The following is a 22261-nucleotide window of genomic DNA, read 5'->3' on the forward strand; positions in this document are numbered from 1 at the left end:
TTCAAGAAATATGGACAGTAGGGGATGAAGAAAGTGCAATGATTTGTGTAGATGAAGAGGATGAGTTGGCCAGGCAAGAGCATGAGAGTGCAGTGGTTGCACCACAAATGCAACCAATGGATGAAGTAGTGAACATGAGTAACTTCTCCAAGATTTTGATGGCGATGGATAACCTCAAAGAAGTCGTCAAGACCAGTGATGATGATAAATTCTGTGCAGAGGAGATGTGCCAGGGATTAGAGAGACTGCTTTGTTATTACACCGACAAACACCAAGAGGGAGCGAATAAGCGACTGCAAACATTAATCACCAAATTCTTTAGTCGCTCCACCTCCACCGCCACCATCACAGCCACCACCACCACCACCACCACCACCGACTCCGTGCCTTCAACGTCATCAAGTCAAGAGGAAGAGAATGACTTTCAAGGATTCTTACAAGCGACTGAGGCAATGAAAGGAGAAAATATCAGTGACAGTGACAGTGACAATAATGATGCCGGGGCAAACGGTCACCTCGCGGGGCAACAACAGACGGCTCATGCCTTAGATACTGTCCCTCCTTCCCAGCAAGCCAGGCTGACCTCTAAATAAGGTAAATGGCATTATTTTTTGTTTTTATATTCAACATTCTAATGTAATCTTATTATTTTAATATAATTTTCTTGAAATTATGTGTGTGCAGTCAGCAAAATTGGGATTATAATGGCTGCGCCAGGGGGTTGTCCGACTATACAGTCATCCCTTAACATTCATGGGGGTTAGGTAAAAGAGACACCCGCAAATGTTAAAAATCCGCGGATATCTGCTGCCCCCCCTTAAAAACACCTCTGGACCCCCCATTTCCTTATATAACTAATGAAAAACCCTATGTGCATGTTTACAACCACTTTATTTAATACAAGAACACTAAACAACCGCTTTATTTAATACAAGAAAACTAAAAGTTAAAAATAATGAATAGTGTACTCCTGCATGGAAACTTCTGACTGCTATACTCATCCCAGCTCCCTCCTCCAGTGACCCTAATGGTGGTGTGACGGCCGTACACCTCACAAGGACCCACAACAGGATCCTGACAAATTGACTGAGTGCTTTGAGGGCAGAGGTGTATATATTTATTACCTGTTTCCATTTATGCCAGGCACCCAGTTTTCTGTGGAGCCCAGGGTTGGCAGGCCAACTCTGTGATATTTAGGTATTAGATTTAAAGGTTTAGGTAGTTTTTTTGCTCAATTCCATGTATGTGCATTTCAGGAAGAAAATAAGTCAGTACTACCTTTTTCCTTCACTATTTTTTTTTTTCAAGTAACTTATAAAATGTATTTATATTAGCTAAGTTTAACTGATTCCTAGTCATCTGGTCTCCACAGGAGTTATATTTGTATTTCAGCTCCATTAGTTTTGAATAAAACATCTTTGTATATTAATTTTAATTATTTTCCTTCAGTGTATCCAATTGGCACAGGTCTTCCTATCCCTAGGTCAGAAGGGACGTCTTCCTATAGGGTTAAATGTCAGGACCAACTTGCTTAGCTCCAGGTTCCAATGATCCTCATGGGGCGACACAGGAATTGATGATGGATGGATGGATGGAACGGACTGATCCTGCTGGTGAGTCTCTTGAGTGCATGGAAGACATTTGTTACTTGGGAGACAAACTATGTGCTGGAGGTGAGGCTGGAGCTACCTCTGTGGCTAGAGTGAAGAGTGGTTGGAAGAAGTTCAAGTAGCTGTTGCTTCTCCTGAAACTGAGAAGGCTCTCCCTCTGTGATAAGGAATTGTTCCATGCGGCATGTGGAATGTTGCTACTGAGACCTGAGCAGTAAAGGATGAGGATATTTGCATACTCAAACATAAAGAAATGACAATGATTAGGTGGATGTGCTGAACGTCCTTGAATGCAAGGCCTGGGGAGGAGACTAGGTTTACGATGGAAGACTTAAGAAGAAGGATAGGACTGGAGTGTTTTGGTGTTGTGATGAGAAGAGGTAGACTGAGATGGTTTGAGCATGTGGAGAGGATGGGAGATGACAATTGGGTGTGGGAAGTGAGAAGTGCTAATGATGGGGGTAAGGTTGCAACAGGCAGACTGAAAAAGACCTGGGATGAAATCATAGAATGTGGCCTCATGGATAAGGAACTGAATAGGGAGGCTGCCAGAGTTCAAGCAGCATGGAAAGCTACCATTAGGTGACATGGCTGATGTGTTAATGCATGTTGGAGCCTTTAAAAATGAAACAAAACGAAAGAAGTTACCTATAGCTGGTTATTTATTCATTTATTTAACCATATAACCAAATTATGGCACCTGCTGGTTTAATGGGTAATTATGGTGCTCCAATCGGATTGAACCTGTGTAGGTTTATATCCAAAGGGTGGTTGGGGTTTACTGCTCACGTAATGCCACTCTGGGATGAGTCAGGTTGGTCACTCTCATCTTAAATTTCAGGACTAACTTGCCTATGCTCCTTATGAGGTGACATAGGATTGGATGATGGTTGGATGGATATTCATTTTTTTTAATACATAACAGAGCACAAGGAAAAGAAAAAAAAAAAAAAAAAAAAATCCATACACTAGATTACAGGTGCCCTCCATTAATAAGAAATCTATAACAGTTGGACCTGAACAGCCATAGGTTGACATCTGGGGGAAAACCACCCTGGGGAAGTGAGTTCCAAAGAGATGCAGTTCTGGGAATGAAAGAATTCTGATAGGATGAAGCTCTTCAATAAAATGGTGACCTGTGAAACACAGTACGTTCATATATATATTAGTAAATTTCACAATGAATTTCTATGAGTTTCTGATAATGCCTGAAAGGGTGCAACTTTAGGGATAAGTAGGCTGGCACAGAATATACCAGACGTCTTATAACTCTCCTCACATCATTCTTTTAAGTCCTCTTATTTGCTTCATGATCATAAATTTTGTTTCATATTACAGAATGTTTATTACTGTTACATCTAATTCCATTATTAACTTCTTCAACACACAACTTATTCATATTCACACTTCCCTCATCTCACTATTAACACAATTCATCAATCATTCATTCAACATAAGCGTACCTGATGGAATGATACTGGAGAAACCTCAAAGAATGCAAATGCATTCCACTCTGGAACAAGCGACCGTACAATGCTGCTAGGCTGCCCATGTTCTGAAAAATACACCCCTTTCAATATTTTACACACACAATTTGTATCCTGCACTAGCCTATCCAGTTCTTGTTTGGTACCTGCAAGCAGTACTGCATCAGCATACCACAAATTTGAGATGTTCCATCCATCACCATTCATTATCAACACCATCCCTCTCGCCATTATTTGTGTTTTTAATTCTCTCATCACTCCATCCATATATATATTGAACAACCATGGGGGTATCACACAACCTTGTCGCATGCCCACACCGATCGTGAACCACTCACTCAGATGCCCATTAACCCTGACACATGCTTCACTACCATCATAAAAACTCTTGACGGCACCTAGCACCTTACCCTCTACACCGTACATGCGCAAAACTTTCCACAATCCTTCTCTGTCCACTTTGTCATATGCTTTTTCCAGATCCATGAATGCCATAAACACCTCATGGTCCTTCTCACATGAATCCTCTACTATCTGTCTCACTGCAAATATTGGTCCACATATCCTCTGCCTCTCCTAAAGCCACCCTGTTCATCACTCACCAGGACTTCTGATATCTCTCGTACTTACTCTATAATAATTCTTCCATATACCTTCCTTACCACACTTAATAAACTTATGCCACGATAATTCTTGCACTCACTTCGCTCACCTTTATTTTTGTACTGGGGTACAATCACGGCCTTTTTCCACTCTGCAAGTACAGTTTCACTCATCCATGCCTTCTTACATATTTCCAACAAGCACTTCATTCCTCTCTCTCCACTACACTTAATCATCTCTGCATACACCTCATCAACCCCAGCTGCTTTCCCATTTTTCAACTGCTTCACAGCACTTTTCACCTGTGTGAGTGTCACTTCTCCTGGTACTGCATTCCTTCTCTGCACAACCCCAAAACCAATCATGTTTACAGCTGCTCTGCTCTTTCTATTCCCATTCATCAGGCTTTCAAAATATTCTTTCCATCTGTTCCTTACTTCATCCCCATGCATTAATAATCTACCACCTACATCCTTCACACTATCACATTTCTTTCCACTTTCCCTTCAACATTTCTGCACCTTTTTCCAGAATAACATTCTATTTTCAGAGTAGTTCGCATTCATTTTTCTTCCCAGATCATCATTTACCTCCTTTTTCCTGTTCACTAGTCTCTTTACATGCTTCTCACCTTCAACATATTCAGTTTTTATTTCAACTGAACTCCTGTCCTGTAACCACTTTAGCCACTTCTTCCTCTTTTTTCCACTGCTTTCTTAACCTCCTCATCCCACTATGCTGTACCTTTCTTCTTTGTTATTACTCTTGCCACACCACACACTGCTTTAGCATTCCTGACTAAGCAATCCCTATATGCATTCCACAGGCTGTCCAGATCCATTTCATTCCAATTCAGTAATTCTAACTCCTCCTCTACTTTGGTCCTGTAATCATCTGCCATTTCTCTGATCCTCAGCTTCTCAACTTTCAGTCTTTCTCCCTGACTGCTCCTCTCTCCCCTGGTCCACCTCACTCCTCTCAGCTTGATCTTGCATACCACAACCATATGATCTGACAGGCCTCCACACTGTCCTCTCATGGCCCTCGTATCAGCAACCATTCCCATTATTGACCTCTCTACGGCATGTAATCAATCAGGTTTCTTTCAACATGATCCCTGTTCCCTCTATACCATGTATATTTATGTGCATCCCTGTGTTTGAAATATGAGTTGCACAACCTCCTCTCCTGATGCATATCCTTTAGTCTCTTCCCAAAGTCATTTTCTCCTGCTACTCCATAACAACCCATTATGTCATCCTCAGGACCAGTGCCTACTCTTCCGTTCATATCCCCCATCACGATCACTTTATAGCTCCTGGGCATTTCTCCCACTACTTCACCCAGCTCATCCCAAAACCTGTGTTTCTCTCTCTCTCACTGCTGTTCTCTCACAGTGCATATGCTACAATTACTGCCACTTTCACCATCTCAAACCTGAACTTGACACACATACACCTCAAACTGACACATTTGTAGTCTCCCATTCCATTCTGCCACACTTCATTCATCAACAAAGCAACTCCTTCCTTGCATCTCCCTCATCCATTCATTCCCGATCTTACATATTTCACACCCTCCCACTCCTCCACTTCGCACCCTTTCATCTTCGTTTCACACAATGCCATCACGGCATATCTCAGCCTCTTGAACACATTCACCACTTCCACTCTCTTGCTTTCCTCATTCACACCTCTCACATTTCACATGGCCACACGAATCTGCCCATTTGGTTGGGACCCTGGGCAGGTATTGGGCCCTTCGAGGCTCTCTGAAACAACTGCCATGATTAAGTGATTTTGGATAGGAAGATCTGGGGTACCGTATACAGAGACAGCCCGATTATCCGGGCTATATGGTGTGAAGGGGTGCCCGATTAGTCCGAAATAACGATTAATCCGGTGGAAACAAAACACAAGTATTGTACCGTTAGACTGATTTATTTACCAGTAAATGTACACTTTAAGTAGCAGAAAGACCCTACCAGCTCAATGTATATTCCTCCAGCTTGTTTCTGTATTTTTCAGACTATATTCACTTTGGTAAATTACTTTTTCCTTGCTGAAAAATTTCCTCCCTGTTATTATCGTCACGTTCTTTAAGCTGTACCTACGATTGTTTCCAGCACAATGGATGAAGCTCATCGTACTCAAATGTGGACTTCGTTTCCCAACTTCCCAACTGAAGATTAGGTTAGGTTAAATTATCAGGTGCACTTAAGCTACGTTAGGCCTTTAGTTAAACACAGATTAGAACAGTGTCTTCTGCCATTACGTTAACGAATCAAACAAAGAGCCGTCACACCAGAACAGCTAAAAACAGCGGGGAAACAGATTTAACAAAAAACGTTTATTTACCAACCCAGAAATAATCAGAAAAATATTACAGACTATCAGGATGAACTGATTTGGTAAGGTGTTTTTACTGCTTACAGCAAAGAGTATCTTCACCCCCCACAAAGTTCGTGAGTTCAGAAATTTGCGTGCTCCCGAGGCAGACCTTGGAACAATTTTTTCATCACCATCATCATCAAAGTTATAAAATCAGTTTCTTTTTACCAATGTGAAAAGACTCATCCTGGTACACTGGGCTTTTTCCCCTCCCCCCTAAACCCATCTTGTGATTTGCTATGATTCGTGAAAGAATTATTAAAATTAGGGGACATGTTACATTAGCATTGAAATATAAAATTTGGGTGCATGTTACATTAGCATTTAAACATATCGGCGAAAACATCTGGGATGAATGGACCACCTGGCTGTTTGGGATGGTAGAGTAGGGTCGTGTAAACATACCAGTGACCTTCGTTCCCCTCCCATAATTGTTCATAGTTTTTATGGCTCTCCCTAACTCAACGTCAATGACACCGGTACAGTAAAGCATTGTTCAAGGCTGGCAGCCATGAAGGGGTTAATAGAATACATTACTGTTTGTATCAATACTCTCTCTTTCACACATACACTTAAGAACGACCAAAAAGAATGTGCAATACTGTAAATGTAAACTTAACTGTAAGGAGCAGAAATAACTGTATGTTCTGTCGGTCCGAAATGTGTTGGGAAGCGACATCGAACGAAGAATGTGGAATGAATGCCACCTTGCGAGAACATGTGAGATGAAAGTATTTTTTCTTATTAGTAAACATTTTTGTTCCATTTCATCCCCTATAATTGTAAAACTCATAAATTTTCATCTAAGCATACAGCCTAATAACCTTACCAATTCAATTCATATTCCTCTAGTTTGTTTTCTGTATTTTTCTGCCTGTTTTGAGGGTGGTAAATTACCTTTCACTGAAAGATTTCCTCTCTTATTATCATAACGTTCCTTAAGCCCTACCTACGATTGTTTCTGGCATAATGGAAGAAACTTACTCATAATTAGGGTGCATGTTACATTAGCATTTAAACATATCAGCAAAAACAACTGAGATGAAATGGCAGGCTGCCTGACTGTTTGGGATGTTAGAGTAGGGTCGTGTAAATATACCAGCGACCTTCGTTCCCTTCCCATAATTGTTCACAGTGTTTTCTAGCTCTTCCTAACTCAACATCCCTGACACCGGTACAGTAAAGCATTGTTCGAGGCTAGCAGCTTTGATAAGGTTAATGGAATGCATTATTGTTTGTATTAATACTCTCTTTCACACATGCAGTACACTTAAGAATGAACAGTAAATGTACGACGAAGAAATAACTGTTTGCTCTGTCGGTACGAAATGTGTTGGAAAGCGCGATATCTAACGAAGAATGCAGAACTGAATGCTAACTTACGAGAAGACGTGAGATGAGTCATTTTTTTCTGATTAGCAGACATTTTTGTTCCATTTCATTCTCTAAAATTGGGAAACCCATTAATTTTCATCTAAGCATACAGCCTAAAGACTTTACCAATTCACTTCATATTCCTCCAGTTTGTTTTCTGTATTTTTCTATTTTGAAGGTAGTAAATTACCTTCTCTTCCTGAAAGATTTCCTCCTTTATTATCACGTTCTTTAAGTTGTACATACGATTGTTTCAGGCATAATGGAAGAAACTCATCGTACGCAAAATTGGATTTAGCTTCCCAATTTCCCAACTGGAGCCCAGGTTAGGTTAGGTTAAATTAGGTTAAATTATTAGGTAGTTAAGCAAGGTTAGGCTAGGTCAGGTGTATCAGTTGCCTCACCAAACTCCACCCTACCACCCTTGTGATCGAGTTGTGAGCAGGAGGTGTGGGTGGGGGCAGGAGGGGCAGACTCTCTCTGGTTTACCCATGCCTCGCTCACTAGCAACTGGATGCTTCCTGTTTAAACTGGAGCTATCATACAGATAATTTTAAGTATTACTGTACCACTGAATCATTCGGTCACCGAAAGCTGGTTAATCCGAGCCTGGATAATCGAGCTTCCACTGTAAATATATATATACAGTATATGGAGCCTCTGTGGTACAGTGGTAGAGTGCGTTTCTTACACAGGTGAACCAGGGTTCGCACCCAGCCAGGGTAATAAACTTTGGGAGTGTTCACCCGGCTAAGTACTGCTTTGGCGGACACAAGGGGTGCCGTGGTTGAACCAGTGTTGCTTGGCTTGCGTGGGCCGATTACACTTGGTTCACAAACTACACACACATCCAAAGCCACTCTAGCACTACAATTACACTTACAAGCACTTCTCACCCTACACACAATCTCTATCAGAGAGCCTAAGCCACTTGGTAGAGACATTGGCTGTATCGTCCCGAAATCGGTCGGGATAGGCCGGTCCTGCAGTGCATACTCAAATGGATGATGATGATATATATATATATATATATATATATATATATATATATATATATATATATATATATATATATATATATATATATATATATATATATATATATATATATATATGTGTGTGTGTGTGTGTGTGTGTATATATATATATATATATATACAGTATACACACACACATATATACAGTAAATCCTCGTATTTGGACGCATTTTACTTCAATGCCTCGTTTTTCGTGCAAGAAAAGTTTCCGAGTTGTCTCACTATCTATCTACCTATAGCCTGACGCCGTAATCCTGCAAAGGGTGGCCGCAGACAAAAATTGTGAGTTGTCTCACAATTAGCGAATTTCCCCACAATATGATGCTCCCAGCCGGCAGCAACACTCAGCAGACGATGCGTACCGATGCTCAGTCTAGGCACTGTCCACTTTTCTATGTAACAGTTTTCCATGATCATTATACAGCAAGTACAGCGGAGCAGTAGACACAGGTGAGTTTGTTATTGTTTATGACTGTAATGTACGATCTTCAGCCATATCGTGAATACACAGCAGGTCCAGCTGGGCAGTAGACACACATGAGAGTGTTATTGTTTGTGATCATAACGAACGATCTTCAGCCGTGTCGTGCTACTATTTCTTAACAAAGAATCATTACGTTGCTCGTAACACTATTTATCTTTTTTATGGATAAATACCTGAAATGGGTGTAAAATAAAGCTTATCGATATTTAAGGAAGGAAAGAATAATAACCGTCCCAATACAGAGATGGTAGACTCAGCCCACCAATTTTTTATTCTATCTGACTATATTACAGCCTCTCTTCCTTGTAGCAGTGACTAAAATAATATTGTTATAATTTCTCCCTTCCTTTCAATGACAAAGGGGGCCCATAAAATGACCGGGGTTTAGTTAACCTACTTTGATGTCAAAAATTAAATAATCTGGTGAAAAGTGGCAGCTTCTCCTTGGTTAGTGACATCGGGAACTAGCCCATCCATTCTCAACACACCTTCCCTTGTTACTCAAGCCAGTCTTCATTTTATTTCTGGTAAGGATTTTTGATGTTGCAGCTCTTTATAACAGTTTTAATGTCTTTTCAGGCACATGTTTATTAACAAACAATCTTCATTTAATTTTGGGTAGGGCCTGTTTGGTCTTATAGTACTTTCTGACAGGGTAGGTATGTGTCCTACCAGAATGCTCCTCAGTTTTTCCCACTGATTCTTAACTTCACACTTCGACATTTCACAGTTCGCGAGGTTTTGGTGGAACATCCAAGCAGTGAAAAACAAGGATTTACTGTATGGGGATGATAATTGAGTGAGGAAGGTGAGAAGTGTTAATACTGGGGGTGGGGTTATGAGGGGTAGACTGAGAAGGACATGGGACGAGGTCATTAAGTGTGACCTCAGGGTTAAGGGACTAAACAGGGAGGCTGCAATGGATCGTGCAGCGTGGAAAGCCGCCATTAGGTGACCAAGGCCGACGCATGCAAGCATGCTGAAGCCTTTAAAAAATGAAACGAAATGAAAAAAAAATGAAATACAGTGGGCTCGCACAGTGCGTGATTCGCCTTGTGCACGAGTGACCAAAAATCATAACCAAAAACCCTTTAATGCGCGAGTTTACCACACAGAACGCGAGGCAGAGGCAAGGAGTGGCTCAAAAATGCCATTTTCTACTAGTGCGCAACCACCCCTCACAGAGGGCGTCACGTGTCATCATGTTGATGCACCAGACAGAGTTAAGTTGAGCAGCCTAGCGTGATGGAAGGCAGGACTGAGCTGTGTATGTCAAACATTAGCAAGATCCTTGCTTGGGACCCATCTCCAATGATTCACTAAAGCAGAGGAGAGCGTGAAAACGAGAGCTTTGAAATTAACAATGGACAGCCAGGACAAGAAAATCTGACGTGCTTTCCCATCCACAGTCAGGATGGCACTGAGCTCATAAACTCACAGCATGTGGTGGTAAGCCTGTAAAGTCACCAGAAACCACCAGAAAAAAATCCACCAACTACAGGAATTTTCCTACAATATTTCTTGGACCCTACCAAATATATGGTGCGAATTAGAGGGTCCAGACTTCCATTGCGCCGACTGTATATAGATATAGAGAGATCGATTGATATTATATATATATATAGATATATATATACATGTGTGTATATATTTATATATATATATATATATATATATATATATGCGTGTATATATATATGTATATATACATATTTCATTTTCATTCATTGCCAGATGCCATGTATCCCTGACGGGGTGGCCAAGGGCTTAGAGTTAATTGTTTTACAGGGAGGGGCACTAATCCTCCACCAACCCCACTTGATACATATATATATATGTATAGAGAGAGAGAGAGAGACATATATATACAGGGGTCCCTCCCATTTAGCGAGTTAATTTGTCTGGCGAAACCATCACTAACTGCGAAATAGCTAAATGCGAAGTGTACTTTATATGGGAAAAATATCAATTAGTCTGCTTCATCCTCAAAGTCACTCTATTTGACCCCCAATTTCCTACTTGAAGTGATGAAAATGAAACAGTGTATTAGCAATAAATTATACAAATACAGTACTGTATGGTTATACATCTACTCACTAGTCAAAAACTCCAATGCTCAGCACTATGAGAGAAAAAAAAAGCACCCAAGGTCACCAGACGCTCACAACAATGATAACAATGGCACTCTGGTGGGAAGATGGGCAAGGCATTTCGCGCCCCACATCGCTCTACGCGTAAGACAATCGCTAAATGCGCGGGATTGGTACCTTTTCTAACCTATCGCTAAATGCAAAAATCGGTAACTTGAAACACACTAAACACGAGGGACCACTGTACAGTATTTCTGCCATTGCTATTGGTACACTAGTTGATTTTACTGAACTTTGAGATCTTTTGTTTGAATTGTGACACGGTTTATACTGGGGAGACATTTCCAGGGCTGGAGAAGAGAATTAAGGAACATAAACAGGATATGAAAAGCTTTACTGTACTTTGAATAATGCCATGGTAAAACACAGATTAGACATGGGTCACAAAATGAGACAGAGTGATACGAAATTCTTGAGGCAAGTAAATGACACTATTAAGGTTATGAATCAGCTCATATATCTATCTGTAACAATATGAATCATTATAAGGGGTTCTTTAATCTAACTAAACCTTTATCCTCCCAACTGACTAGCAGGAAGCCAGGCTGATAGTTTAGGCTGTTTATCATATGTCATTGTTGTTGTCACAGTCACCTCATTGTATGGCCTACTTAAGGCACTACCTGTATCCTGTGTGTGTGTTATTCATGAAGGAGGCAGCTTTGGTGAAACATCCAATAAACTGGGTCTCTGCTCTGTAGTGGGTCTAATTTACAGTATGCTGTTTATAGCATAATCACAGGTACCAAAGCAACAACAACTGATGCTGTTGTTCCAAGCTAATTAATATACTTATTACTGTCCTTCACAATCAAGATGGTTTTAAGAATATTTAAATGCTGAAACAATGATACACAATTCTAGTGTTCTGCTGATCACATACCAATGATTTTGTTTTTCCTACCCATTTCTGAACTTCAGAGACCAAACCAAAATTTCAGACTAATATTTCTGAAAGACTGGGAATACTATGAGGTCATAATATATGGACCTTACTCAGCTGATCAAACACATATCAAATTTTGTGAACCAACCATCAGTGGTGAAAAGATCCAGTGTACCACCATCTTCCTGGCTCCATGGTGGCACAAGATAGAGAATGTAGGCAAGCCTGCGCCCTTCCAGCTCATCATCATGGCACAGTAGCACATCTGGAAATGTATATAGTAAGTTTTCTTACTGTACATGCTATTACTTTGATGTTCTTTTTGCTCTTAATCTCACAGCAAGATACAGAAGAACTGCTTATTAAAGTTCCACGGCTACCTATATAGCTGACCTGCCAGTTTCTCTCAATGTACAGTTGACCAAATTTTCAGTTTTTAACACTTAGCATTGCTAATCTCCTTGTGAAAGGTCTGAAAGCCTGGAGTTTCAAAGTATGGAATGTCCAAGCACTCAGTACAAAGAGAAGAGGAGTGCAGAGGGATGACGGGTGGTGTGGTGTAGGGAATAAGAATTATTTGTGTACAGAGGGAAGAAGAAGAGTGGAAGAGGGTAAGAAAATTACTTTCACTCATATAATATATACCTGTATGATGAAACAGTATTAACTCTGACCATATTATTGAGCAGTGGGGTATCACTACAAGCTTTTGTGATACATGTGCAAACCATTGTGTTTTATTTACAGTATAAATTTTGGAGAAATTACCCTACAGTATTCCCCTCCCCTCCCTCACCCACCAAACAAGCCACCCACCCATTCACATAAGCACACTCAATTTCATCCAGACCGCTGTTCTTCTCTGGCTTTCCTTCCACCATAAAGTATTGTAGTAATGGTCATTCAGGTAACATCTGTGTTTTTACAGGAATGTACTGACACCTCTAAATAGGATTTCCATTGTGATCGGGTGACATGATGTGTGAAATGGTTATACTTGACACTCATATAAGAGAGAAACCTGGGCAGACTGGAGAACCTTTTAGGTTACAAGTTATATATATGACCTTTCTTCTATCTATCTATCTATTGCCAGACGCCTCAATCCCGTTTGGGGTGGCCACAAACAAATAGCCTCCAAGTCGCCCTGTCCCCCGCCATTTCACTCCCCTGCTCCCAACTCACACCCCCCTCTCTCATATACCTCTCCACCCCATCTCTCCATCTCATCCTCGGCCTCCCCCTCCCTCTTTCCCCCTCCACCTCACTCACATACACTCTCTTCGTCAGTCTTTGACCCTCCATCCTCTCCACATGGCCAAACCACCTCAGTGTGTTCCCCATAACGCTTCCTATCACCTTTCTTCTGAATAGTTTTAGGCATAATCAGGATCAATGGTGTAAAATAATACTGCAAAATATGTAGTTTGTAATACAAAGGCAATAAGAGTGAAATGTGGAAATACTGAATGGACAAACAGGATTGAACTGAAAAAAGTATAAACACAGAAAGACTGACACAGGCAGGGTGGGTGCCAAGTAAAATTTTTGAAATGAATGGAAATATTGAAAGGAGACCTCATGCAGTACAAATGAATAGTATGGAACACCATAATTTTGTGTGTGTGTGTGTGTGTGTGTGTGTGTGTGTGTGTGTGTGTGTGTGTGAGAGAGAGAGAGAGAGAGAGAGAGAGAGAGAGAGAGAGAGAGAGAGAGAGAGAGAGAGGATATCTTATAATGGTTCTGTTATAGCCATCCCCATCTGGGGAGCTCCTTGAGAGTATGAAAGGAACCAGAGATGATGTTTTCTATCAAGACTATGAGTTATGGATGCATTTGATTCTAATTACAGGCATACTCCGGTTTAACGATGTAATTGGTTAGGTAAAACCCCATCATTAGGCGGGGTATTGTATATCGGGGTACTTTTAACATGTACAAGTATAATAATGTGGAGTGTTTACCAGCCTTGGGTTTTCCTCCAAACCAAGCCCAAAACCCACCCAAATGAGCCCTAAAACAAGGTTAAAGCCAATATAAATGGCCTAACAGCTGTCAAGGAAGCTAACCTAGCCTAACACCTGTAAATAACTCACTAAACCAATAAATAAAATCTGAAAATTGTCAAATATAAGTCTGGAAAAAAAATCAAGCTTAGAAGACTGTATCCCAAAATGATAATGTACACCTCACCTATGGCTACAACACATTAAGTCTAAAAACAGTTTATAAAGCAACCTAAAAACACAATTTTAGTCTAAAATATCATCAAAATCGGAAAAAAAAAAATCAAAACCCATCGTTAAACTGGGGTCTGGCCATCGTTAGGCCAGGTATGGTGGTATTTCTACCCCCATCGTTAAGCCGAGGTATCGCATCTAGGGGTATTGTATATCGAGATATTACTGTACTGAGGTAACACAGTATAAGTCCCCTTGCAAATACAACAGATCTGACCACTGTATATCAGTTTAGCAAATCCATTAATTGGTCATATCAGCCAAGTGAAAACGGAATCATAAATTTTGTTGGTTCTCCTAAACCCCATCCTCCCACCCCATACTATGAATGTAAATGTGGGTTAGCTCAAGAAAAATATCAGGAATGTGAGAGTGTAGAAGAAAGGAGGTGGCAGGCTTTTGAGAAAGTAAGAGTTTGAATGAGATTGAGGAATAGTTAATGGAAATATTGTATTGCAAGACAGAGTTAGTGTGACTGGATGTGTAAGAGAATGTGAGTCTTTTTGCCTGGCATTGGTGAGTATTTTTATGAATGAGAAAAATGAAAGCTAAAGAGAAAGTGAAAATGGGAAAGTGAGGGGACAGGTGACACTGCAAGCGTGAGTGAAAGTCAGTCATGACTAATAATGAAATAAAATTAGTGAGTATGCAACTAGGTATGAGGATACGTGTGTGTGTATTTATCTAGTTGTATTTACCAAGTTGTGATGTACAGGAAATGAGCTACGCTTGTGGGGTCCCATCTCTATTTCTCAATAAGTCAAATTCTGCTCGTTTAAGTTTTTAGACTGGACGATCTCTTTGTCCAGGTTATCCTACAGGTCTATACATCTATAGGGAAAACTATGTTTCTTGATATCCTTCAAGCAGCTTGGCTTCTTCAGTTTCATTCCGTGTCCTCTTGTTACTCTCTTATCCCATAAAAACAGATCTCTGTCAATTTTATCTACTCCCATCATGGTCCTGAACACTGCAATCATATCGCCCCTCTCCCTCCTTTCCTCTAAGAAAGGCAAAATCCAGCCTTTCCAGCCTCTCTCTGTATGACAGATTTGCCAGACATAGGACCATTTTGGTTGCTGTTCTTTGTATTCTCTCAATCTTGTTTATATCTTTCATTTTGTGTGGGGACCAGCAAAGTGGGTGTTAAAGCAATTCTGAGGTGGCAGAGTTCAATACAGTGGCACTTACTGTACAGTAAATTATTATTTTATCACTTTTTTCATGTTCACATCTATTATTAACCCCTATCCGCCGGCTGACGTGTATGCACAATAGGATTCAGGAAGCGGAGGGCCGCCGGTTGACTTGGTATACCGCACTCACCTTCCTGCCACTGTTTGAGTGCAGGACCATTTACTGTGATACCTATGGGGTAGGTAGGACCCCTAGGTACCCCGCAGTTGTGTAGTTCAGTTTGTGCTCAGCAGTGGTAGCGAGAAGACCCATGTCATCTTTCTTGACATCGTCCGATTCCGTCCCACCGCAAGAAGGGCCGATTGCCTCATCAACCGCCGCAAAAATTCAGTCCTTAGTATCATGTAAAGGGCTTAGTGATAGTGCCTTGGGGAGTGCCCTTGACGATACTGTCTCCTCTCGTACACTCAGCTAGAGTACATCCTCTGAGGAGAAAAAAAGCTATGACGTGGAGAGCGAGCTCTCTTGCCCTCCAACCCCTACTTGCCCTCCGACATCAGAAAGGGCTCTCCGACTTCTCCAGGAAGAAGGGACAGTCTACGAAAGTGATGACTGCGGCGATGAGGAGGCGCAAGATGACCCAGGGCGTTGGGAAAGTAACGCGGATCTGGCGGTCATCTGCGGAAAAAAACGCAGCAGAGCCGTTTCCCCCACACTCTCGCCGCCTGCTTGCCGACGTATCTTCCTCCAGTGTTCTCCCACACCTCAGCCTACCACTTCAGGGGCAGAATCTCCACAATCAGGCCCTTCGGGAGTGGTATGAGTACTGAGCAGGTGTGTGGGGAAGTGTAAATTGTGTACAGCAGTGCAGAAGTTTGTGTCCTGTATTTTCATAAATGAGTGAAATGTGTGATATTATAGGTGAATTATAGGAAGTGCTAAGATATAAGTTTTTTATAAGTTCTACAGGTGCATATAGTAAGTGCAATAAAGTTAATACTGTTTATTGGATATTGCTTAGAAAATTATTGGATATACCTTGAGTTTGCTTACCTGTTACCTGAAAGAAAACCACTTGTGAGAGGGCCACAATGAATAATACCTGCTTCGCTATACATAAATTATTTCACTCAATACTCAGGGGGATTATGCCAAATATGAGCATCAGTGTATCTGTGATGTGATGTACAAATAATGTTAGTTGTGTAAAACATTTATATGATTTTCACTATAATCCTGATTAGTACAAAGCAGTCTGATTTACAGTACAAATAATTACCTCATACTCTATGATCATGCATGAATGAGCAACAGCACTTACTTGTCAAAGTGCAATTACCCGTAATCGTGATGTATAAGTGCAGTTCTAAATGTCTTAGTAAAGGAGAAATATGATTATTTACGGAAAAAGTGAGTACAGAAAAACAACGAGATATTTCCTTTCCCACACACCTAGAAGGCATAGTGGCATGGTGGTGTGGGCGGTAAATCCTTGGGTGAGCCACATGAACCGGGTGATGACTCATTTTCACGGCGTGGAATATTCCGCATTCCAAGGATGCACGGGCAGCGTTACAATCACCACTCTAGTCAGTGCTGCCAACACTAGCCGGCCGGGCCAAGGCCATTGTCAGCGGCGCACGCTCGGAGCCACACGCCAAAACGTGAAAAACTGGTCGTCTTCAACTCAACCTTACTCATCGACGAGACCACCTAGAGACCTCGGAATACCTTCATTGGAAAGAGGAAGAATTGGTGAGTCTTATGAACTTTCACTGAATTCTCTAGCTATTATAGTTTGTCAGATATAAGGGTTTGAAATAAGGGCATTTTTTCCAAAGTCTCGGAAATCGCCCGTAGGGAGGAGTGTGCAGCTGCCGGGAACCCCCCGGCGGCTAAGGGTTAAGCCTTTAATTCTGGTGACATGTTTTAATGATTTATTCTTACTCCCTCTACACAACTATATTCAGCTTTTGGGGTACCTTCTTAGGACAGTGGTAAATGAAAGATATATCTAACATCTCCAGTTCAAAAAGTTTCTCCAATGCTGAATAAAACCATTTGGAAGTAGACTGGCAACAATAAACTTTAACCCGTCACGTCCCGAGCTATTTCGCACCTCCGACACCCCCCAATCCCGAGGAATTTTTGAAAATTTTTTTTTTGGCTTAAACCTCCGGTTTTGGTGAGAAACATCGAAAATTCATAGAGAAATTGCTCACCTGAGGTTTAAAATACTCGATCCAGGTAGCAGTACCTCCTTACCTTACTGGGTTTTCTAACAGACTGGCACCAAAGAAAACGAGTTCTATAGGAGGGTAACTATTTCACACCACTCATAAACGGTATTTATTTATTTACTTGGTACGAATTTATATGTAGGACGAGAGTATATTGGTTTTCAAACAGTAATATAGGCATTATAAGCATTGTTTCACTCACTAACTCATCACCATACCTGACCTTTTTTTGCCACATTACCTGATCATCATTTCTGACTGTTTCTTCCTCTAATGCTATGTAAACTTTGTCCTCCACATTGTCATCGATTGGGGAATCACTCTGGCCCTGAATGTCTTTATTGGCCAGGTCACTGATAACAGGTGAATTGCCAAGACAATGACGTGCAGGGGGGGGGGAGGTTATGCGGTGTAAGGCATTGTCCCTGCTTGGCATCTTGTAGAGGAATAGAGGAAGGTGTCCCGTGTATACGTATGAAAAATCATACGTGAAAATTGAAAATTGTGCAAATTATGAACCCTGCAATTGCGCAACGTACCAGTACGTCGACGGGACTGGCAAATGCAAAATGTTGCAATGTACCCATACGTCGACGGGACGCCTCAGGTTAAGAGAGAGAGAGAGAAAACTAAAGTATATAAACTCTAACACTACCTATAAAGCTGATCTGCCAGTTTCTCCTATTTGCAGTACCAAATGTATGAGAAAAATCATGAAAAATGAAACCACACCCCTAACTTACAATGAGGACTGCCTGTAAAAGACTGATTCTACATTGAAGACTTCAGTCAAGCAATATGGGAGAGGAGAGCTGAGTAATTATAAGGGAGAGGTATGAGAGGTTAGAGGATTGTTTGAGCATTAGCCAGAAGTGTAAAATCTAGTGGTTGTGTGATCAGTCAATCCAGAATGATGGCCTAGATGTGTGCATTAGCACAAATCCCAAGAAGTGACTTGAGGTTTACTGATCATGTAATACTATCAATCAAATGAAGTAGGCTGGTCATCTACCCTTTACTGTACTGGACTACAGTAGCTTAGCATCAGGCCCTTACGCCTCGAAGGAGGTAATATGGGATTAGTTTTTGCCATTTATAATGGCAAAGCAATCAAGAGAGTGTTTAGTCATGCAGGTTCTCTGCTGATAAGTTCCTGGATAGGCAAAAGAATTATGACAGAGACATTTATCTAATGCCAAACACAATGTTTAACAGTATTTACCCTGTCACTATGAATGAAATTGTCTGGTAACAAGAATAAAGCAAAAAGACATCACTGTACTGAAGGTGTACTGGTGTGTTTCTAAGCCCTTCCTATGAAGGGCATCTTAAGTTAAATAAGAGTATTTGGTGAAAGCAGAAACACAATAAAGTCATCATCATATTAAGTGTTAAATTCAGTTTGGAAAGTTAAATAAGTTTGGCTACAGTACTGTACAGTACCAGGAAGTCCTTAAATGAAATAAACAATAAACAGAGTACATGCAGACAAACTATCTGTGTCAATCTACCCTCAGCACAGCACCCATGATAGTCCTGACAATAACAACATTTCTTTATATACAGTATAATTTGCCAGCACCTATCCATATTACCATAACGCAATAATAATATGTACTGTGTGTGAAAAAAAATGGATATACAGTACCAGTGTAATATGGTAAATATTGTACTGTCTGATTATTGGAATTCTACTATATACTGTACACCAACAATAATTCACAAAAAGAAAGCCTATACTCAGATAACCATCACTGCCAGCTATTAGCCTGAATCAAACACCTTTGGTATAGGGAAGAACAGAAGGGAAAGGGATAATTAAGATGGTTTCTATCAGTCCTCTGACAAAATTGCTCTCAGCTAATGAAATGAATCTGCTCTTTACTGCAATGAATACCAAAGTGCATCTAAAAAATCAAACAATGAAATTACATCACCTGTATATTCATATCTTGAGCAGCCCATGTCAACTTTGTCACTGAGTGGTATTCCAGTCACCTGCTTCAACCATTCTCGGAACTCCCCATACAGAAAGTGTCTGAGGCCTGCTATGTAAGGTGATTCCACATTTCTAAGGTCACTGGTCTGATGGAACTGTGGGAAAAATGACACCAATGGTTTCTGTATAAACTACTGTACCTGGTAGCTACTTAACAGTTGTCATTATGACCAACATTAAAATTACTCTGTTTGATCCTAATCCTAACCCAATGCCTGGGAAAATACGGGGCTGTGAGATCTTGTGCAAGGCTTTTTGATCACTCTTTTTTCCTATATAACATAAGCTGGGATGCTCTTTGTAATAAAAGTGGTAAGTGGTGGAGTTAGCACATCCCTATTTTACAGTGATAAAATGGGGGCAAGGTAGATGGACTTCCAACTCCCTCCTCCTATTCCTTCTAAGCAGATCACCTTTTATGACAGGCAGAGAATACACAAACATTATATTGTTACCACTAGCTCCTAAGACAATCACCCTTGGTATACTGTAATCAGAATGGCAAAACTACTACAATATCTGTGGTTAACAAAATCACTGTCCTATTATATAACTATGCTGTTTCTCTATTTTTAACATTTTACTATTGTACTGGGTAACATAATTACCTTATAAAGGTCATTATTTTTCGTGACCAACTCCAGGTCTGCCAGTTCCTCCTTCACACAACTCAGGTACGTGGGGTCACTCAGGAAATTCGGCAGGTAACAGCACGTGAAAGGGTCTTTTATCACCTCCACTCTAGTGTCCTGCCATAGTTGTCCACCTTTCCTGTCCTCATTCCAACTCTCTCTAATGCTATCCTTGCGTTTCATGTGAGCTACACCAAGCTTTGGAACTTCAATGGAAATAGTGGTAAATGTTTCTGTCATGCTTTTATCCATCTCTATCTTCCTTTTTTTCTTTGGCTGTGTATTGCCATCATCTTCTGGGTCTGGTTGACCAACAGTCTCTTGGTTCAATTTTTCTGCTCCTCCCACTTCTACCTCTCCCAGTACTTGGTTATTCTTCTTTTTTTTGTTCCTCCTCCTCCTCCGCTCTTTTTCCTTTGATGGCTTCAGCTCAAAACTTCCTTCCGTTGTTTCAGACTTAACAGGAGTTTCCTCTTCCTTAGCTGGCTGAGAATTCAAGGTAAGAGGCAATGTGTTTGCCATTATATCATCAGTCTGTCTGTCACTGTCTTTTACAGATTTCTTTTTCCTTTGCCTCCTTCTCTTCCTTTTTACAATTACTTTTGTGTAAGGATCTTGATTTTGTAGTCCTGCATCTTCCTCCTTTAGTGAGAGTTTCATTTTCTTGGCAGCAATTTCTTCGCCATTTTTCTCATTACTGGTATGTACCAGATTACTGATGCAAACTTCTTTTCCATCTTTAGTTCTATTAGCCTGATTTCTCTTTTGCATATTTCTGCTTTTCTTTTTCTTAGACGCTTCCTGTGGCTTGGGTGTATTTGGCAACTCAGATTCTGTTGTTGGTTTGCTTACAGACTTAATATATGATTTAGAAGCACTTTCTGATGCTTGCATTGCTATGCAATTCCCCTGGATGGATTTCTTTCTTTTCCTACTATTTTTCTTTTTCTTCTGAGCCTCCACTTTAGTAGCTACTTGTACATCATTATTCTGAAAGCTAACTCCTTGTGTTCTGTCAACCATTTGCTCATTTTTCTTTGTCAGGTCAGAAGTGTCATCCTTTTCAACTTTTACATTTTGTGATTTCTCTGATATGCATGCAACATCTAAACTATTCCTTGTTTTGCCAGACACTGCTTTATCAGTGTTCTTAGTCTTTGAAGGTTTCCCTCTTCGTCTTTGTTTCTTTTTCTTGGCTGCGGTCACAACTGTTCTTGTATCTGTCACTGGCATTTCCGCTACAATGATCACACCCAGTCTTCAGTTTCTTTACTGGCTTCTTCCTTCTTGGCCACCTCTTCTTTTTCAAGGCTGGTGTGTCCTTTGTTTCAGTCTAAGCCCCATGAGCAAGTAGCACTGTTAACCCGTCTGTTAACACCGGACTATTACAGCAGCATTGCTTGATTCAAGTGTAAAAGGGTTAATGCCTCCATTTGTTTGCCTGTCATTGTGTCTAACAACACTATCTGTATTCTTAGGTACACACTGTGATGAGGTATCAGGTCATGTGCAGTTGATAAGGTGTATCAAATGCTGTGGTTTGGTTTCTCCAACATTATAAATTATATAATACTCTATACACTCTGCAAAAGAAAATGCCACACGTATCTTTACTGCAAGCTGCTGTCTTGTGCACCTGAAAAAAAATTAGGGTATCATGAGTTCTCCTCATCCTTGCAGTATTGTATCTAATTGGAATATACAGTGATCCCTCGGTTATCGCGCTTTTTGGTAATGAACATGGCACGTCATGACAGAACTGCATGATAATCAATACACAGACACTATAGGATTTATCCTAATTGGTCCTGGGCACTCTAAGCTCAAATCCAAATTTTCCCTTTTACAACAGTTTAGACCAACAAATACAATACATAATGTTATGATAAGTACCAGAAACACACATAGGTATGGTTAGGTTAATAGAAAGTGATGACAAGTGCAAAATAGGGGGGAATATTTTATCTATTACTGAGTACACCTACATCACTG

The 22261-nt window shown here is 40.6% G+C and overlaps 1 protein-coding gene across 1 annotated transcript in view; it reads right to left on the minus strand.

Moving 5' to 3' along the window:
- LOC145402101 (prolyl 3-hydroxylase OGFOD1-like) overlaps positions 1-21519 on the minus strand; it is an 89133-nt gene extending 67614 nt beyond the window's left edge. The window contains exons 1-4 of the mRNA XM_080274217.1: positions 20246-21519; positions 19576-19732; positions 12170-12286; positions 3074-3165 (exon numbers count right to left, since the gene is read on the minus strand). Of these exons, the coding sequence (XP_080130343.1) occupies positions 3074-3165; positions 12170-12286; positions 19576-19732; positions 20246-21502 (1623 nt within the window). The 5' untranslated portion in view covers positions 21503-21519. The remainder of the gene's footprint in view (positions 1-3073; positions 3166-12169; positions 12287-19575; positions 19733-20245) is intronic.
- Between the last annotated feature and the right edge of the window lie 742 nt (positions 21520-22261).

The sequence above is a fragment of the Coenobita brevimanus genome, chromosome 57, assembly GCF_032717465.1.
Source record: "Coenobita brevimanus isolate Jiangsu-jjx chromosome 57, ASM3271746v2, whole genome shotgun sequence".
Taxonomy (NCBI): Eukaryota; Metazoa; Arthropoda; class Malacostraca; order Decapoda; family Coenobitidae; genus Coenobita; species Coenobita brevimanus.